Genomic DNA, 19,834 nt, shown 5'->3' on the forward strand with positions numbered 1-19,834 from the left:
AGTGACCCGATGAGTGTTGATGTTGAGGGGAAGATACGGGACGAGCCTTAGGTTACCCCTTTATGATTATTGTATCCAGGGAGTTGAATATAGGGAGGCACACAACCTAATCTTTTGGTAAGTGAGAGATGATAATTAGAAATCGAAAGGGCTATTATGACTCTAGGGTATCCTAATGGTGGATCACCTCATACTGCAAATGAGGTGACTGGATGTGAAAAGGTATGACTTGACCTATTGGGTTAATACACTATGGTTGGCATGAATGAGATATCAAAGGAGGGAGTGTGTATGAAAGGAGACCGTACGTCCCCATTGGATACCAAAATCGACAATTTTAGATTGATACCCTTAGGTTCCCATGTTCGGGAAGTGGGTCATAGAGGGTAATGAGTATAAGGTTGGAATTTGGAATTAATGGGTATCTTTAGACAATATATAACCCGAAAGAGTAACTTTGGTTTTGGGTGTTTACTTTACTGAAGGATATAAAGTTCGCAGATGTGAGTATGGAAACATAGGATTCTAGGATTGGAGACTTTGTGCTTCTCTGAATATTATGGACTAAGAAGGGTAAAAGAGTGTAGGAAATGAGGAAGAAATGTTGACCCTAAATTGGGATAGATATGATAGATCCTAATAAATGCTAAGCTAGGGGCCTATGGTTAGCCCTACCCCAGCATGGGTAAAGGCTTATGAGTTATTGCTAGTGGCTAATGTTAAGGGAGGAAGTGTGAATACTACCCCTGACCGAGCGAAGGGGCCCTATGGTTTTAAGGAAATTGATTATTCAAGGAAAAGCCAGGGGAACTCGAGACATTAGAGATAAAGTCATGCAAATTAAGACTAGCCTTCGTGTGATGGTGTTGCAAGTAGTGGCAAGGTAAAGGACCTGATTATGGGGTTTTAGTCAAGTTTGCAGAATCGGTATCCTGAGATGTTTGAATAAATTTCGAGGATGGAATTTTAATAAGGAGGGGATAGTTGTAACACCTCGAATTTGCTAATAAGAATTAGTGCCTTGATTAGCGTGCTAGGAGGGCAATAATTGTTTTAATTATGTTAATATGTGGATGGAATGATTGTGTGATTATAGATGCATGTTTAGGTGAATTAAATATGCATGTGGGCCCATTTTTATTAATATGGGCATAATTGTAATTTTGGCTCGTTGATGGCATAAATGTGAATTATATGAATGTTGTATGTGATACCACAAGATTGTGGTGATATATTTGCGACGTGTGATATGAGATGGTCCTAAGGACTGGAATAGCAAAATAGTCACAACGGGGTCGAATACCCGGCTCGGGGTGAGCCTAAGGATATTTTGGGAACATAGTATGTGATTGGGATTACCAGATAACGGGTAGTGATTTAATGTCTGTTAGGTATGTCACAGAATTAAATGGAGAATTATAGGAATACTTGAGGAATTAGCGGGATGTGGCAAATGATGAGATTGCCCTTGGAGGAATTTAAGTGACCAAAGTTAGCATAGCGGTAAATTGGTCATTTTGGGGGTTAAGGGGTGGACTTGGTTGGACCTATCTCTTTAGAACACTCAGAAAGAAGTCGAATCCTCTCACCCTTCCCTTTTCTCTCTCAATTGTTACTCTCTCTCTCTCTCTCTCAAATCTAAGGAAGTTTTCTTCTGAAAATTGAGGGAGGAGGATTGAGGATTGAAGGAAAGTGAAGTCTAGATATAGTTAGCAGCAATTGAGAGATTGAATTCATCATTGAGGTAAGAATTATCTATGTTTTCTTTGATAATTCTGCTGTAGTTAGAAGCTTCCTTGAGTTTCAAACGTGAAGTCTGATTTTGGGATTTGAATGGGTTATGAGAGATGTTTTGGGGTAATAGTGTTATGTTGTATTGATGTGAATTTCAGACTTAATTCTAGGTTTAGATGTTGTTTAGAGTTGAATGGGTTGAGAATATATAGGTTGGGCTGAGAAAAATGCATGGGATTTCTGGGTCTGGGGGCTCGAGCCGCGACCCTGTTCTTCAGGCGCTGCGACTTGTGTGTTTGAAATGGCTGGAGAAGTGTCTGAGTTTGCTCAAGTGCCGTGGCGCAAGTGAGGCGCGTCGCGGCCAATGTCTTTCAGTAGAGAGGGATTTTCTCTCTGACCTTTAGGCACACAGCGACCCTAAGGGGCATGCCGTAGCTTAAATTAGGAAAAAGGAAAACTTGAATGTTTTAATCTTAGGAACACAAATGTTAAGACTCAGGGAGGATTCTACTACCCGGTTTAGTAGAATTCGAGGTCTCGAAAGCTAGTATTTTAATATGAATTTTTTAATTGATTAGGGATTGATGAATATCTATTTATTATGGCATTAGGATTAGGTTTTATCGCTCAGGCTCAGGATTAGGGATCTTACTCACGATCACTTTTGATAGTCTACTCGGGACACGAGGTAAGAGAATTATTTGTACCCATAGAACTATGTGGTGTGTAGTGCTGTGTGTATTGATTATACCTATTATGTTATACATGTGATTGTAATTGATTGAAAAGTGTCGAAAGCGGCAAGAGCCACAAGTGGCAAGAGCCGGAAGCGACAAAATCCAGAAGTGGCAAGGGGCCGGGATCGGCATGAATCATGCTTAATGTAGGCCGCTAGGGAGAGACCCTCTAAGGGCATTGTAGACACCCGCTCGGTATAGACCGCAGACTTGGTGCCTTGAACACGCACCCCGAGCGGAGGAGACTGCTGCTGTGATAATGTACTACTAAGATGTTATGCTATTGTGCTTATGTGTTGTTATACTGCTATGATGCTATGTTGTTGTACTTATGTGTTGTTATACTGCTATGATGTTGGGCCATCGTGTATTTCAATAATAATTTGTAGATTGTTTATTGCCTTTGATTAAGTATTTATGCGTTGGGATAAATTATTGTATGTTGTGCTTTGAGGTTCTCTTGCTGGGCTTCGACTCATGGGTGCTCTATGGTGCATGTAAGGGCAAGGAAAATGTAGATCGACCATGAGTTGGAGGGCCTGGAGCGATTCATACATGTTTGGCCTACCTGGTCGCCACGACTGGGGTATTTTGTGAAGCGGGTTATAAATGTTGATTTTGTCGCTTAGGTCGACTGTAAAGTAACTTTTTTAGTTGTAAATATGTTTCTATACAGTATTTTGGGATCCCAATATAACCTTTTCATGATTTAAATGAATGGCCAACCTCTTACCCCAAAATCTTATTTAAATGAGTTTTCATTTTAATTAACCACACTTCTTGGTCTAATACCTCGATTAGCGAGCTAATGGCAGATTTTAAAATCACCTGGTAGTGACTCTAAGGGAAGTAGGGCATTACAACCGTGGTGGCCGAGCAGAATGAGAATGTACACGTCGCCCCTAGAGCTCTCTAACTTATGGCTGGTCCAATTTCCCTTTGCCCTTACTTGCACCACAAAACACCCGTGAGCCTAGGATTAGAAAGAAAACCCCCAAAAAAAGTAGAACATATATTAAGTTAAATATTAATATCTAATGCATGCTTTATAATCACAAGAAAATTCTCATTCATCTTTGAACAAGTATAACTACTCATGCCGAGTAGATGCTTATCGCATCCCTATAATGGCCCCGCCACTACGGCCTACATTATGCATGTAGTGCCAATTACGACTCCCGACTGATCAATCAAAACTACAACCAATCAATACAAGAAGTTATATCAACAAGGGCTTATATAGGGTAGACATTTAGCTTTAAAATGATTCATGGCACGTTCATACCCGTGCCCTATAGTAAGGGCTCAAGACTCACACTTAGTGCATGTGCCAGTTTTCTTACCTCGAGTTTGTTGAGTCTAGTTCCGTGTTGTGTTTAGGTTGTAGTTTAGGTAGTTTTTATTAAGTTTCTCTATTGTTTTAGTGCAGTATTATGCTTGTTTTTGTTTGTTTTTAGGTTTTAGCTTATAAATAAAGGAAAAGAACAATTGGAGAAAATTGGCAATAAAATGATGAAATATTGTCTTTTTGGTGTTGATTCCGTGAAAAGATGAATCCTCAAGCAATTTTGATGTCTTCGATGAATTTTCGGGACCAAAAGCACAAAAATTGAAGAAGTTGTTAAGGGTCGCGGCGCTATGATGCTAAGCTGTGGCCAGGTCCAATGCAGAAAGCCTATTATTCATGGTTTGACACGGGCCGCTACTCTAATGAGTGTGTCTATCCATAACATTTACACGTGCTGCGACACTGAAGGGGTTGGACAGCGGCCCGCCTGATCGAAGCCCAGCTATAATTTAGACATGGATTGCGGTGCTGGAATAGGTGGGCCGCGACCCGCGTTGCAAAAGAAAGAAATAAAAATTAGGTTCTTAGATCTAATTTCAAGATGGAGTAATCAGAAAGGGAGAGGAGGACGAATTGCGAAGCAAGGAATACGCCATGGAGCATCTCCATTCGCTCTCTACAATTCTTTTTCTATTGCCTTTTAATTCTATGTTATTTTTAATTGTTGTTTATGTTTAGAATGACAATGTTGAACTAAATATTTATTAGGGTTTTTAATGGATTCTCTTGAACTCCTTTGATGATCTAAAGCAATATTAGTATTTTTCTTCTTCGTCTATTAAGCTTGTCTCAATCTATTTTAATGTATGAAATGTGATTGGCCATATTATTTCATTATGTATTTGTGTTTGAATTGAAATTCTAAAAAGTGAAATTTAAACAAGCTTTGATCGAAACATCATATATTTAATCTAGAAAGAAAGTATTTAGGTTATTTGTGTAACATCTAGGTTTTAAATTCATTGCCTCCTAATTGTTGAATTTACCATAGAAATATAAAAAGTTCACAATTAGCTTGAGTTTTATAATTCCTAATAAAATACCTTGAAAACTTGTTAGCTTAATAAGAATAAGAGTTTTTAATATTGTGTTGGTGATTGATAGGAATGATTGTAGATGAATCCCGTTGTTTAAATCCTTGGAATTTTATCCTTGTTTATGTTCTTACAATCTTGCATTATTTTTAGTAGCTTTACCGTTTTTAATTCTCAAGATACAAAACCAATTTTCGTTAACCAAATAGAAACTAAGAATTAATTATTTGGAAATGATAATTCAGTCATTGTGGGATGATACTTGGTCTTACCAAAAAATTATTACAAATTGCGACTGTGTGCACTTGCATAGCTTTAATATTCGCAACAAGTTTTTGGCGCCGTTGCGGGGGACACGAAATTATCAATATAATTAATTCTATTTCTAATTTTGTTGTTATTTGTATTGTTTCTAACTTGTTTTGTGTGCATTCCTTTGCCATTTCTCAGGTAATACTGTTATATGCTTAGCAGAAGAGGACCAGACAACCTTGTTCCTATTAATTGTGAGATTGAGAAAGCATGAAGACAGAGCTGTAGAAAAAAGAGAATGAATCGTCAGACTGTGGTTATGGCACAAAATGATGGGTTGAATGGTGGGGTGCCACAAGTGGTGCAAGGACGAGTTCAGAATCCCATTGTGAGAAGCCTACGAGATTATGTACTCCCAACTGTTACGGGAGTGGAAACTTGTATACGACCACCAACCACAGAGGCTAATATCTTTGAGATTACGCTGGCGATTTTACAAATGGTGCGATCCATCGTGCAATTTGGTGGCTTACCTTCAGAAGAAACTCACATGCAATTAACTATTTTTCTGGAGCTATGTGCAACGTTCAAGTATAATGGGGTGAGTGACGATGCAATCAGGTTGAGGCTATTCTCATTTTCGCTTCAGGATATAGCTAAAAGTTGGTTGCACTTCCTTCAATCCAATTCTATAAATAGTTGGAGGATTTGGCTCATAAATTCCTTGCCAAGTTCTTTCCTCCATCAAAGGCTGCTAGATTAAGGGGGAAAATCAATAATATTTACCAGCTTGAGGAGGAATCTTTATATGACTCTTGGGAGAGGTTCAAGGAACTGTTGCGAAGGTGTCCTCATCACAACATTGAAAAGTGGATGTTGTTCCACAACTTTTACAATGGATTGTGCGATACTACTCACACCATAATTGATGCTGCTGCTGGAGGGGAATTTATGAGTAAAAGTGCCAACAAGGCATATGAGTATTTGGAAGATATGGCAACAAACAATCATCAAAGATCTGATGAGCATGAAACTAGTAACAAAAAGGTAGTTGGGGTTCATGAATTAGATGCAATCACTACTTTGACTGCTTAAGTTGTGACATTGACTAAGCAATTGCAGCATAATACAATATAAGCCATTGCCATTCAGTTACAGACAGGGTGTGAAATTTGTGGTGGACCTCACCAATTTGAGTAGTGTATGACAACAAAGTTCAATAACACCATCCCTATGGAGCATGTTAACATGATGAGTAATTTTAATAGGCAAGCCAACAATCCTTTCTCCAATTCATTTAATCCAAGGTGGAGAAATCACCCTATTTTTCATGGAGAAATAATCAGGGCCAACAACCTCAATTCCAACCTCAATCTCAACAGAATACGCCTCAACCTCCATCGCCACCACCTAGGCCACCAAATCTTGAAGAGAAGCCAAATGAGTTACAAGCTTCACTGTTGACCTTGAAAAACTCCCAAGCTTAGTTTATGATTGCAACTCGGTCATCCATCATAAATCTTGAAATGAAAGTGGATCAATAGGAATTTTTTTTTACAAAGCAGACCTCAAGGAAATTTTCCAAGTAATACTGAGGTGAATCCTAAGAAGACTTGCAATGTGATCTTCTTGAGAGGCGGTAATGAGTTGGAAAAGTTGGTTGAGAAATCTAGTCTTCCACTGAAAATGGAGTTTGTAATAAGAGGGTAAGGTAGAAGAAAAGGTTACTTAGAACCTTTAGAAGAACAAGTCACCAGTGAGTTTTGAGCACCATATAAAAATTCCATTACCATAGAGGCTCCAAAAAAACAATCTTGACAAGTAGTTTGCTAAATTTTTAGAAGTTTTTTAAAAGCTTGACATAGATATTCCATTTGCCGAGGTGCTTTAGTAGATGTGCTTACTAAGGGGTGCAGTGCAATATTGCAAAAGAAATTACTGCCAAAACTTAAAGATCCTTGCAGTTTCACTATTCAATGCTCTATAGGGGGTTCAATGGTGACAAGCACTTTATGTGATTTAGGGGCTTATGTGAATCTAACGCCTCTATCGATCTTACGCAAGTTGAAATTGGGAGAAGCTCGCCCTACTACTGTGTACCTACAAATGGCTGATCGTTCACTTAAACATCATCGGGGAGTGATTGAGTATATATTGCTGAAAGTGGAAAAATTCATCTTTCCTGTAGAATTTATTATTGTTGATATAGAGGAAGATGAAAATATTCCAATTATTCTTGGGAGGCCATTTTTGCTACCGGAAGAGAGCTAATTGATGTACAAAAATGGGAGTATAAACTGCGCGTGCAACATGATGAGATAACATTTAATGTTTTTCCAGCAACTGAAATTCCAATATGTTCTAGAGTGGATTTGATAACAGGAGGTGGTAGTAAGGTGGAAGTTACCAAGAGAAAGGCCATTGCTCAAGTTGGTAGTCGAACAGTGCATCATCGTTTGAAAATGTTAGTTAGTGGGAAAGCTCAACTATTACATAAGCGATGAAAAGTCCCAACAGTTTTCAATATCAAGAAACGAATGTCTTCTTATCACACTATTGCTCTCAAGGACTTGAGAGGTGGCTTGGATCTGACTTGAATTTAATAATAAGGTTAGCTTCCGACTAAATGACGTTAATGACAGCGCATTTGGGAGGTATCCTATGGTTCCTTTGAATTTTTCTTTAGTTTTTAATTTTTATTAATGGGAACTGTTTGTTTGTTGTTTTTATTTGCTTAGTTTTTTGGTTGAATATTTATTCTGTAATTTTTCTTCTATTTTTAAACTGTGAAAATCGTGAAAAAAAAAATAAACAAAAAAAAGAAGAATTTTGCTCCAGGGGAAAATGCCTACGCGCTGCGTATGAAGTGCCCATGTTCCCACCTCCAGCACCCTTTTGATTTGCATTTGCTCCCCGCTAAGTCTTCTTCACTTTGCTTTTATTTTGAACATTGTGGACAATGTTCATATTTTGTTTGGGGGAGGAGATTTACTTTCATTTTGTATATATTGAGTAGTTTGTTTTGTGTTTTAGTTGTGTATTGTAGCTGGTTAGTTTTTTTATTTATAGTGTTATTAAGTCTAGAATGTTTAGAGTATCGTGTTTAGTGAATCAAGCTGATAATGATATTCGATGAGATTGAATGAATACATTGTGATATAATTTGATGGAACTGAAAAATATGCTATGAAAAAAAATCTGTGTTCTTAAGTTCGATATTTCTTGAGTTTACTTGTGGTTATTAATAAAGATGAAAGCCTGATCATGATTGTTGAATTTCTTGTACTCAATGAAGTGGTTTATGCATTGCTGAATCTTTGGTTTGAGGAAAGATGTTGGAAAATTATAGAACTTGCTTGTTTACTATTCGAGACAAAATTTTTGAGACTTTGTATGTCTAGGAAGATGATTAAGGCATTTTGTTGGAACGTTTGAGCCTTACAGCCGACCTTTACAATTTGATATCCATAGTTAACCCGTTTGAGCTTTAAATAAACTTTTTCATTTTTTGTACCATATTTTGAGCTTTATCAATCTTAATTATATTCATTTTGCGTTGACTACCATGAGTATATAATATGTAATTGGGAATGTATTGTGTTGGGAATGGTTTGTAGAGAGAGAGAGAAGAAAAGAAGAAATATATATATATAGATTATATTTCAATGTTACTTCTCGTGAGCAATAAGGAAATAAGTTTGGGGAAAGTATACATCTTCTGAAAGAAAAAGAAATAAATAAACAAAAACAAAAACAAAAAATATATATTTGGTTCAATTATGATAAATCACTCTCGAGCAATGAACAGGAGGTAATGAAGGGTTGATTGTGGATTGTAAAGTTGTATATTGGTATGATTGATTTATATACTTGTGGTAGGTTGGGCTTAAGTGACTTTTTCACCCACCTTCACCTAAGTCGTTCGTGATAACCTTGAAAAGTCCTTGTGATTCTCAAGAATGATTTAGTCTAAATTAGTGTAGAATAGTAACTTCGCAAGCCTATGCGATTATGGACTCGATTGACCACTGGTGTGAATTCGGTTTGTGTAAACCGATTTGAGTACTTCTTTATTCATTAATCATGATTTGGTTGTCATATGTATTGATGCTTCTAAGTGAATTTGAGAAATATTTTACTTGAAATTCTGGATTGTAAAATGATGGATATAATGTTCTAATGATGATATTGCATGATATTCATGATTTTTTAGGCTAGATCAATTGTTAATTACATGATTAATTTTAGAGTTTGTTTATTGTATTTTTAGAGTGTTTAGAGTTCTTTACTCAACGGCGAGTAAATGTTAAGTTTGTGGGAGTTTGTTAAGTCTAGTTTTGTGTTGTGTTTAGGTTGTGTTTTAGGTGGTTTTTATTAAGTTTTTCTATTGTTTAGTGCGGTATTATGCTTATTTTTGTTTGTTTTCATGTTTTAGCTTATAAATAAAGGAAATCAACAATTGGAGAAAATTGGTAGAAATATGATGAAAAATATGCTTTTTGGTGTTGATTCCTTGAAAAGATGAATCCTCAAGCAATTTTAAGGCTTTGGTGAATTTTCCGGACGAAAATCACAAAAATTGAAGAGGTTGTTAAGGGTCGCAGAGCTATGATGTTGAGTCGCGAATAGGTCCAAGGCAAAAAGCCTATTTTTTGAGGTTTGTCACGGGCTGCGGCGCAGGAACAAAGGTCATCTGCACTGCTTCTTGACCAAAATATTTCATCTCACCCATTTCATCCCAATGAATGGGTGATCTACATTTCCTACCATACAACATCTCATATGGAGCCACTCCAATCGTTGACTGATAACTGTTACTGCAGGAAAACTCAATCAAGGGGAGATAATTACTCCAGCACCCCTCGAAATCTGATACACATGCCCTAAGCATGTCCTCTAGTATTTGAATAGTCCTCTTAGATTGTCCATCTTTCTGAGGATTGTAAGCTGTGCTAAACTTCAACTAAGTACCTATAGCCTTCTGTAGACTTCCCCAAAACTTGAAGGTTAAAATGGGATTCCGATATGATTCTATGGATTTTGGAACCCCATGGATATGTACAATCTCCCTCACATACAACTTCGTATATTGATCCACCGTGAAAATCGTCCTCAGTCGCAAAAAGTGAGCTGACTTGGTATATCAATCCACGATCACCCATACCAGGTTTTGTTGACCCGCCATCCCAAGAAATCCACCTATAAAGTCCATGGTGATGTCCTGCCACTTCCACTCAGGAATATCTAATGCCTGCAATAACCACGATGGCCTCTAGTGTTCAACTTTCACTTGCAGAAAAGTTAGGCACTTTGCCACATACTCAACTAAATCTTTCTTCATCTCTGGCCACCAATACAAAGATTTTAGATCTTGATACATCTTTGTTATGCTTGGGTGCAATGAATAAGGAGTGGTATGAGACTCATCCATAATCTCTTGTCTAATACCAGCATTCATCGGAACACAAATTTGATCCTTGTAACTCAACATACCTATCTCAGCAATAACAAAGTCCTTAGCAACTCTAGCTAGAATGTCCCCCTGTCCTTCTCTAACTGGGGATCGTTCCTCTATGCTTTTCTTATCCTCTCAAGAAGTGTAGACTGATGGGTGATATTGGCTAGCCGACCTACGATGAACTCTATCCCAACTCTAGGAATACCCTCTTCCAATTGCCCTGATATCTGCTTCAAACTGAACATCTGTCCCGGACCTCTCCGGCTCAAGGCTTTTTTCACAACAATGGCCTTTCTTGGATTGTAGAGTGTTGTACCCCAAAATAAGAATGGATTCAATCATTCAGCCAAGGGGTACAACTGGAAAATAAACACATGGAGAAATCATGTGAGTAGGACATCTAGCTAACTTTGATGTCAGCAGCTCGAGTTAGACTTGGCAGTATAAAAACCATATAATCTCCAGATTGCCTCTCAGGACAATAACCTTGTTTGAGACATGTGATGGCTAGATCGCCTTCTGATTCAATCTCTAGCTCGAGGAAAATGTTCAGTTCCTAGAAACCTGATCCTGACCCACAGTTAAGGATTCCTAGAAACCGTTCTCACATCTATCAGACCAAACAAACTTCAAATTCTTGCATGTTAGTTCAGTCAATGGTGTAGCAATCCTTGAGAATCCTTCAACGAAGTGCTGATAGTATCCTGCTAAACTCCTAATCTCGGTGGCACTCCTGGGACTTGGCCATTCTTGGTTGGATCTACCATAATTTCATCCTTACTGTCAATGGGACCAATACATGTCACCTGAGGAAACCAGAACTCACACTTCTTAAACTTGGCATACAACCTATGCTCCCTCAATATTTTTAGCACCAATCCGAGGTGTTGCTCGTGCTATGCCTCTAACTGAGAGTAGATCAGCATATCATTGAGAACGGCAATCATAAACTTGTCAAACAAGTCTTCGAACACCTTGTTCATCAAATCCATAAATTCTTCCCGGGCATTTGTCAATACAAAGGATATGAACAGAAACTCATAATTCCCATACCTCGTGCGAAAGGCTATCTTCAAGATATCCTCATCTTTGATCTTCAGCTGGTGATAGCCAAATCGAAGATCAATCTTTGAGAATATTGTCTTACCCTGCAACTGGTCAAGCAAGTCATCAATCCTTGACAATGGATACTTGTTCTTCATAGTTCACTTGTTTAACTCCCTGTAGTCAATGGACATTCTCAACGTCCCATCCTTTTTTTTTTATGTAATTGTACCTTCAATTCTGCATGATTTATTCTTTATGGTGCTATAGATATTGGTTCTGTTCCCGGTGCCACCTCAATCTTGTTTAACCCCATGGTGAGAAATTGGGTCTAATGAAACGCAAAACAAGTAACTCATGTAATTGTACCTTCAATTCCTTCAATTCTACAGGATTTATTCTTTATGGTGCTCTAGATACTGGTTCTGTTCCTGGTGCCATCTCAATGATAAACTCAATCTCTCGATGTGGCGGTAACCCCAGTAGATCCTTTGGGAACACATATAAAAACTCACAGACCAATCTGGTCTCTGCCAGCCCGACTAGCACCTCCCTGGTGGTATCCACTACGCTTTCTAGGAATTCTATGCAACCTCCTTTCTATAGGTCTTTAGCCTTCAGTGCTAAGATCATAGGAACGAGAGGCCCGTCCACAACACCCACAACACAAACGGGTCCTCTCCCTTGGGTTTGGTCACCATCCTCCTTTTACAGTCTATGGTCGCCCATACTTGGATAACTAATCCACCTATTGACAATTTAGACCACGATTATTTTGTTAAGTTTGAATTGGATTTTGGAATTAAATCTTAATGCATGTGTTTTGGAATTTTTTTTAAGGTGACAAAATGGTAGCAAGCGTGTTAGGAAATTAATGGGGAATTAATTAAAGTTTAATAATGCTTGTTTAAATTTTGTGAAAATTGTCAATAAGTAAAGTGTATGATATATTCAACTTTGATTTAGTTTTCAACAATGGTCCCACGTATGCATGTTACATGCAAATGCACTTTTACACATAATTATATGTTAATTGAGTAAGTTTAATGTCATTGTTTGAAGACCTTTAAGATTGTTATGTGTAATGACATTACTTTCCATGATTTTATGCGAGACTTGCAAGCATGATTTTGTGTATGTATTATGCTAGAAAATAGAAATAATTGCAACTTGTTTTAAGATAGGCGCCACATGTGCATGGCCCTCGGGGACGATCCAAAAACGCCATAGAATAATGATTTATCTAGTTTGTTTTATTTTAAAATTCTGTGTGATTGTATTTATTTTCTATAAACTGCATAAATACATTTAATTTTGTTTTTAAACACATGTGCCCGTATTGCATCATTTTAATAAGGCCCCACTTAACTTTTCAACTATTATTGGAAATTTTCCTAAATAAGTATTAAAATAGTATTTTTGCAAAGTTAGACAAGATAGGGTGTTTAAAAATGGTATTTAGAGACAGATCGTTCATTTTTAAAGGAATTCCTCAGCATACATACTAAAGACTAGGAAAGCCTCATCTCACCATTTCATAAGTATATTTTCCTACTCGTTTTGTTTTCTTTATTTTCTAGTACTATGTTTGTAGACCTTTTCCTATGCCTCCAGTAATTAAAACTTCTTGAAAGAAACTTCTTGAAGAGATCCTTGGGATCTCAAGGGTTCGAATAGATGAAGGTAAATTGTAGTGACGAAATGATTTCAGTCCTCAGATAGAGGTCTGCTATATGTGAGCACATCGAATGGATGATCAACATAAGAGGTCAACTTATTTGGTCGATCGAGCAGTTCTGGGTGCTAAGGGAGGCGGTAGCCATATTTTCTGTAGCATCCCAAATTTGCTAATAAGGCTTAAGGCCTTGATTAGCCTGCCTTGAGAGCAATAAGTGATTCATTATCTTAATGTGTGAATTTGATGAATATGTGATTAGAAATGCATGTTTAGGTGAATTAAATATGCATGTGGGCCTCGTTTGGTTGTTAGGGGCATGTTTGTAATTTTAGTTGTTGAGGGCATAAATGTAATTATTGTGATATATGTATGATATATTTGTGTTGCACGATCTGAAACAGTCCTAGAGACCAGTTAGCTAGAAAGTCATAACGAGGTCGAATACCCGACTCGGGGCAAGTCGAGGGGTATTTCGGGCATTGGACGTTTTATGTAGTTATCAGGTTACAGAAATAAATATTTGGAGGTATAATTGAAGTTAGAGCGTTTAGGAGGGAATATCAGGGAAATTTACCATTTTGCCTCGGGGACGTTTTTGGTACCTCGAGCCTGTGAGGTAACCTCATAGATTTAAGAAAAAACAAACAAAATAAGTATTCAGAACCTAAGGGAAACCGACCCAAGCATCCTCTTCTCTCTCTTTTTCTCTAAACCATACCAAGGGGGGAACTTTGAAGATCAAGTTAGGAGTTGAAGCTGGCTGTGATTGAGGATTAGCTCAGGGCCAACTTATCAGATTGAGGAAAGGATTCTAGCACTTAATTATCTGAGTTATGTTGAGTTTTCTGTTGGTATTTCAAGGTTTTGCATGTCAGCTAGGTGAAGAATCATTCTTGATTTTTAGATGAGGTTTGGGGTTAATTCTTGTTAGGTTTTGTAGCTGAGATTGTAGTAAAGATTCAGTGATGATTGACTTGAATCGTTGGGTTGATTTTGGGGTAAGTTGGCTTGGTTTTGGAGGAAAAAATGGAGGATTTTTCTGGGTTTGAAGGTTCGGGCCGCGACATTGTTCTTGCAAAGCCGCGACCCTCTAGAAAAATTTGGTGGCCAGGAAGAAGGACGGGCCGCGACACCTTGGCTTGGGCCATGACGCGCATGCCTTGTTTTGTGGTTGGGGGTTTCTGGTTGAAGCAGGTTGCGGCATGGGTTCATGGGGCCATGACACTTAGTGTGTTTTTGGGCTTCAAGGAGGTTTTAGGCTTGGGAATCCAAAAGTTAAGGCTCAGGATGGATTTTATCACCTAGATTGATAGAATTCAAGGTCTCGGAGACTAGAATTATGACCCTAAGTTATTTAATGGATTAGAACTTGATGGATGGATACTATTGATATATTGTGACTAGGTTTTTAGAGAAGCTAGGACTAGGGGACTGTGCTCGGGACATCAGTGCTTGGAAAGCTCAGGACACAAGTAAGAAAACTATTGTACTCGTAGAGCAGGGCGAGGCCCTATAGTTTGTGTTGCAGGGCACGACCCTATATGTTTATGTTGCAGGGTGTAGCCCCATTGATTATGTTAATACATGTTTAAGTATTTGTTTAATTATGCTATGTGTGCATATATGTGAATGAACGGCAAGAGCCAGGAACGACGAAGGTCGAGAATGGCGAGGGCCGGGAATGGCGAAGGTCGAGAACGTCAAGGTCGAGTACGGCAAGGGGCTGGGAGCAGCGTTCAGCACGTGGAGTGCAAGTTGCCAGGGTGAGACCTTATATGATACCTGTGATATCCTCACGGTGTAGACCGCAAACCCAGGGCCTGGTAAAGCACCTTGGACGGCATGGCCGTATGTGTTTAGCCTGTTGGCGGCTTGATTATATGTTGAATGATAGATATGCATATGCTCTTTTCTTGTGTAATTTTTCTTGCTGGACTTCGGCTCACAGGTGCTCTATGGTGTAGGTAAGGGCAAGGGAAAAGTCGACCAGCCATAAGTACGGAGAGCGTGAAGCGACGCGTATATGTTTGGCCTGCCTGGCTGCCACGGCCAAGGGTATTTTTGGGAGATGTTTGTATTAAATCGATTTTTGTCTTTAGTCGACTTTAATCATATTTTGGAACTGTAAATATATCTAAACGGTATTTTGGGATCCCAAATGTTAAACGCTTTATAATATTCAATGAATGGAATTATTTTCAAAGTATGTGACTTCTGTTATGGTTTGACTACACTTTCATCTTAAAACCTTGATTAGCGAGCTAATTGCACATTTTAAACTCACTTAGTAACGACTCTAAGGAAGTAGGGCGTTACAACTTGGTATCAGAGCGAGCCAAGTTTTATTACTCCTAGAGATTGACCGAACATGTACGCTCGTTGTTAGTGACAAGCTCAACTCAGGGTTGGTTGGTAATGATTGAATTATATGCTTGAATATGAGCTAGCTGCCCTGTTTGCCTGCTTATTTTATATAGAGCATGATGAATGGGTTAATATATGCATGATGCTAGGGCATGGCCTGTCGAGTGTTATATGATATTTGTATATTATGTTGATTGTTGTTTACAGTTGGCTGATGTGATGGGAGGTGGTTTTGGATGTTGTTATCATGCTTGATCAGCGACGTCGTTGATTGAAGGAATATTGCTGTGATGCCTCGACAATCATCGAGACTCCGCGGCAGCAGGGCAGAGGATGGCAACCAAGGTCAGGACCCTTCACCTGCCCCACAGAATTGGCAACAGATGTTTGCCGAAATGGAAGCGAGACTGCAACTAATAGAGGAAGAACTTTGACAGTTAAGGCAGCAGGCCCCTCCTTAGGCCACTGGGTTGTTATTTCAGCAGGCTTTGGCGCCAGTGCCGGTTCAGCATGTTATGGAGAACAGGTGGGAACCTTTGTATGAGAGGTTCAGGAGGCAGCATCCTCCCACCTTCGAGGGTGGACCAGACCCACTGCGGGCAGAGCAGTGGATGAATATGGTTTCCTCCATGCTGGATTTTATGGGGGTGGAAGGAAACGAGAGGGTAACTTATGCCAGCTACATGTTCAGAGAAGATGCCCGCATCTGGTGGGATGTAGTGACTCAGAGGAGGAATGTGGGAGTTATGACTTAGGAAAAGTTCATAAACATCTTCAATGAGAAATATTATAGTGTTGTTTTCCGAGCTGCAAAGGTTGACGAGCTCATCAACCTGACTCATAAATTGTTGACAGTTACTGAGTATGCCTTGAGATTTTACTGATTGGTGAAGTTTGCGTCGGATTTTGTGCCGACTGATGCGCAAGAAGGGATAGATTTTTTCGAGGGTTGAATGTTATGATCGCTCGTGATGTGAAGATTACTTTGGATCTAGAGACTACTACTTATGCCCAAGTAATGGATAATGCCCTTAGAACTGAGGTGGTCGAGGATCAGATATGGAAAGAGAGCGTTGTTAGGCGCGATACTATGAGGAAGGTGCCTCCTTTATTTGATCTAGTCGGGGTAGTGGTTCTAGTGAGTAGAAGAGAAAGGCCCCAGATTCTTTTGTTCCTCCTAGCTTGGATAGGAGGGCACGGGGTGCTTTTAGTGGCCGTCAGAGCGGAGGTGACAACTGAAGGAATTTTCTAGTGTGTCCATGGTGCAGGTGACGACATCTGGGTGAGTGCAGGATTAGGCCCTGCTTTATCTGTGGGAGTGCCAATCATCTAAAGAAGGACTGCCCACAAGCTAAGAAAGAGGAGTCGAAGCAGAGTGACAGTCTCGCTCCTGCCAGAGTGTTCACCTTGACTCATATTATGGCAGTGGCTAGCCCCTCGGTTGTGATAGGTCAGATTTCTAGTGCTGGTTCTTCTTATACTGCATTGATTGATTCGGGAGCTACTCATTCATTCGTGTCTACTAGAGTGATAGACCAGCTGTGTAGACCTAGTGTTTTGTATGCTAGGGGTTTTCAGACTTTGTTGCCAATTGGGGAACTGGTTGTCTCTAGGAGATGGATTAGAGCATTGTCAGTAGAGATAGATCACTACACCAAATACCCCTTTCCATAACATATGAATATAATAGTATTGAAAAAGTATTATAATAAAATAACAAGTGGGAAAAAAATTTTGCGATACCAAAATTAGTGGTACCAAAATTTTGGAGCCAAATTATCTTCTACTTCTTACTTTTTTATTTGCCTCTACTTGTTTATTTCCAAAGCTCTAAACAGTTTTCTAACACACTTCTGACCATCCCTCAAGTGATACCCAGTTAGGGTTTCAGTATCAGCCACCATCTTCCTCTTCTTCTTCTAATAACAATGGTGATCCCGATCTTGGTACTTCTGATCTCAGTCTTGGGGTGGTCGAGAAGGAGAAGGAAGAGGAGGTAAGCAAAGCTTCTATTCATCAGGAGCTTGTGAGGTTGGAATTGAAGGAGAACTAGGAAGAGTCGGTTCTGAAACCGGATTTGGAGGAGAAGAAAGAAGAAAAAGAAGAAGAGAAGGATGAGGAAAATGTTGTCGACAGGTATTTCAGTGGAGAAGAAATGGGGAGCCAGAATGGAAGTGACGATGGAAATGAGAATGTGAATGAGGACGAGAATGGGTATGGGAATGGGAGTGAGAATGAGAATGAAAATGAGGATGAGGATGAGGATGAAGATGAGGATAGGAAGAGAGAAGTGGAAGAGAACGATAATGAAGATGGTGGAGTGGGAGAGAATAAGAGTGGAAATGAGACTGAAAATGGCAGTGATGTAAATAATGGTAGCGGTGAGATGGATAAGAAGCTCTGATTAGCTCTGCAAGTCTCCTATCGTAAAAGAGAAACAAAGTGACTCTGGCCGAACTTGATGTTGGGCTTCTTCTCGGTGGATTGCCATTATCCTTTGCTCGGTGTGCGTCTCTCTTTACTTTAATTATTATGATGTGTTTTAATCTTTTCTTTTCTGGAATTACTGAGCTTGTTTTTTTTCTTTTTTTGTTTCTTGTTGTTTCCAATTTTATGGTGCAACAATATTTTTCATTCATAGATCAGACTTCAGTGTCTCCTTGATTATGCTTTATATGAAGGTAAGAGCTTAATGGCTCTTTATTTGGAAATAAATTTTAGTACTTGAATTTTTTTTTAGTACTTTCTTTAAAATTACTAAAGAGATGTCAAATGAAAATATGAAATGAATAGTGTGGCACTAGAACATTGAAGTGCTAGTGTGGTAGTGAACAACTAGCAGAACATGTTTAACTAATTGCTCTGTACTTGTTTTCAAGTAACACTCGCTATTAGTACCAAGGCACTCAAAGTATACTAAGTCATTTGCTCTAGAATGTTTAATTGCTCTGTACTCATTTTAAAAAGATACATAATCTACTAGGGAAAAGTATAAGATATAGAAACAAGGGACAATTTTGAATATTGAGATGAACCAATAGAGGGAAATTTAAAATCTAAACTTTTCATCAGTCTGATGCGTTCGCATGATTCTGTGAACATTCTGCCCCATATTTATAACAAAAAATTAAAATAGAAATCTAAATTATGTGGAGGTCATGTCAAGTTAGATAATGTCTACTAGCAAATCTTAGCTAGTTTGGTATGGTCTCATTCCATGGCAACTAATTTCCAAAACCAAAATGATGAAAGTATAATAAATTATTTAATGGCTACAAAATAGAGAGAATGGGGGATTACACTCTTATATTTTTTTTTAGTGGACAAATCTTAATGAATAGAAATCTAAATTTACAATTATATGCTTCACTTTTGTCCCACTACTTGAAAATCAGCTAAAAACGTGTACTTTGAGTTCTGAATATCTTTATTCAACTTTAATAAATCAAAATTTAATAAACGTCTCTTTTTGAGCTATTTTTTCTTGTTGGTTTCAGTTCTTTCAATAAAATTTTCCAACTTTTGACTTGTGTTACGGGTGAGAGGGTTGTGGTATGGTTTTTTTAGTGCAACATAATTGAAATTTATGAGTTTCGCACTATTTCTATTATTCAGTTGTTTTAAATTTAAGAAAAAAATAATGGCTAACCTTAGTATCTAATTAATTTATAAGCATGGATCTTATTATTGTAATTGGGATTCAAACTAAATTTGGGCATCTCTATTATTTGGACCATATTTGTAATTTATTTACATACTAGAGCAAATTAATTTTTTGGACCATATTTGGGTTGTATTGAAAGTGTAAATTTGGAAATTGTTATCTCAATAAGTTTTCTTATAATGTGGGAAATTGTAATCTCAATAAGTGTAAATTTATGATGGCATTAAGATAATGAAAACCTTGATGCTGTGGAAACCAACATTGTTAAAAAAAAGTTCACTGGTCATTTTGTTTTACTTAGTGAAGATAAAAAATATTATGAAATGCTTGGTCTTGGTCCATAGAGATATGGAGTTTTGCTTTGTATAAGTCATTCATTAGTCGTGGAAATCAAACATTCATTCTAGCTTGATTGAAATCTATTAGTAATAATGACTTGGAGTTTAGTCTACTGTAAGTTTTGTTCACTCAAGTTTCCTTGAAATTGAGAGCTTACTTAGTTGCTAATGTAATTTTGTTAA

General features: G+C 38.2%; 1 protein-coding gene and 1 non-coding gene across 2 annotated transcripts; one reads left to right on the forward strand and one right to left on the reverse strand.

The window, feature by feature from the left end:
- Positions 1-5,861: 5,861 nt before the first annotated feature.
- On the reverse strand, positions 5,862-5,968 carry LOC133813259 (small nucleolar RNA R71). Its single transcript, XR_009884292.1, has one exon. It is a non-coding gene; the product is annotated as a small nucleolar RNA R71 (small nucleolar RNA).
- A 10,699-nt stretch (positions 5,969-16,667) lies between these two features.
- On the forward strand, positions 16,668-18,053 carry LOC133821640 (uncharacterized). The gene is made up of 3 exons (XM_062253815.1): positions 16,668-16,748; positions 17,529-17,645; positions 17,703-18,053. The coding sequence occupies exons 1-3, from the start codon at positions 16,668-16,670 to the stop codon at positions 18,051-18,053; spliced, it is 549 nt and encodes a 182-aa protein (XP_062109799.1).
- The last annotated feature ends 1,781 nt before the right edge of the window (positions 18,054-19,834 follow it).

This window comes from Humulus lupulus, chromosome 1 (assembly GCF_963169125.1).
Source record: "Humulus lupulus chromosome 1, drHumLupu1.1, whole genome shotgun sequence".
NCBI lineage: Eukaryota > Viridiplantae > Streptophyta > Magnoliopsida > Rosales > Cannabaceae > Humulus > Humulus lupulus.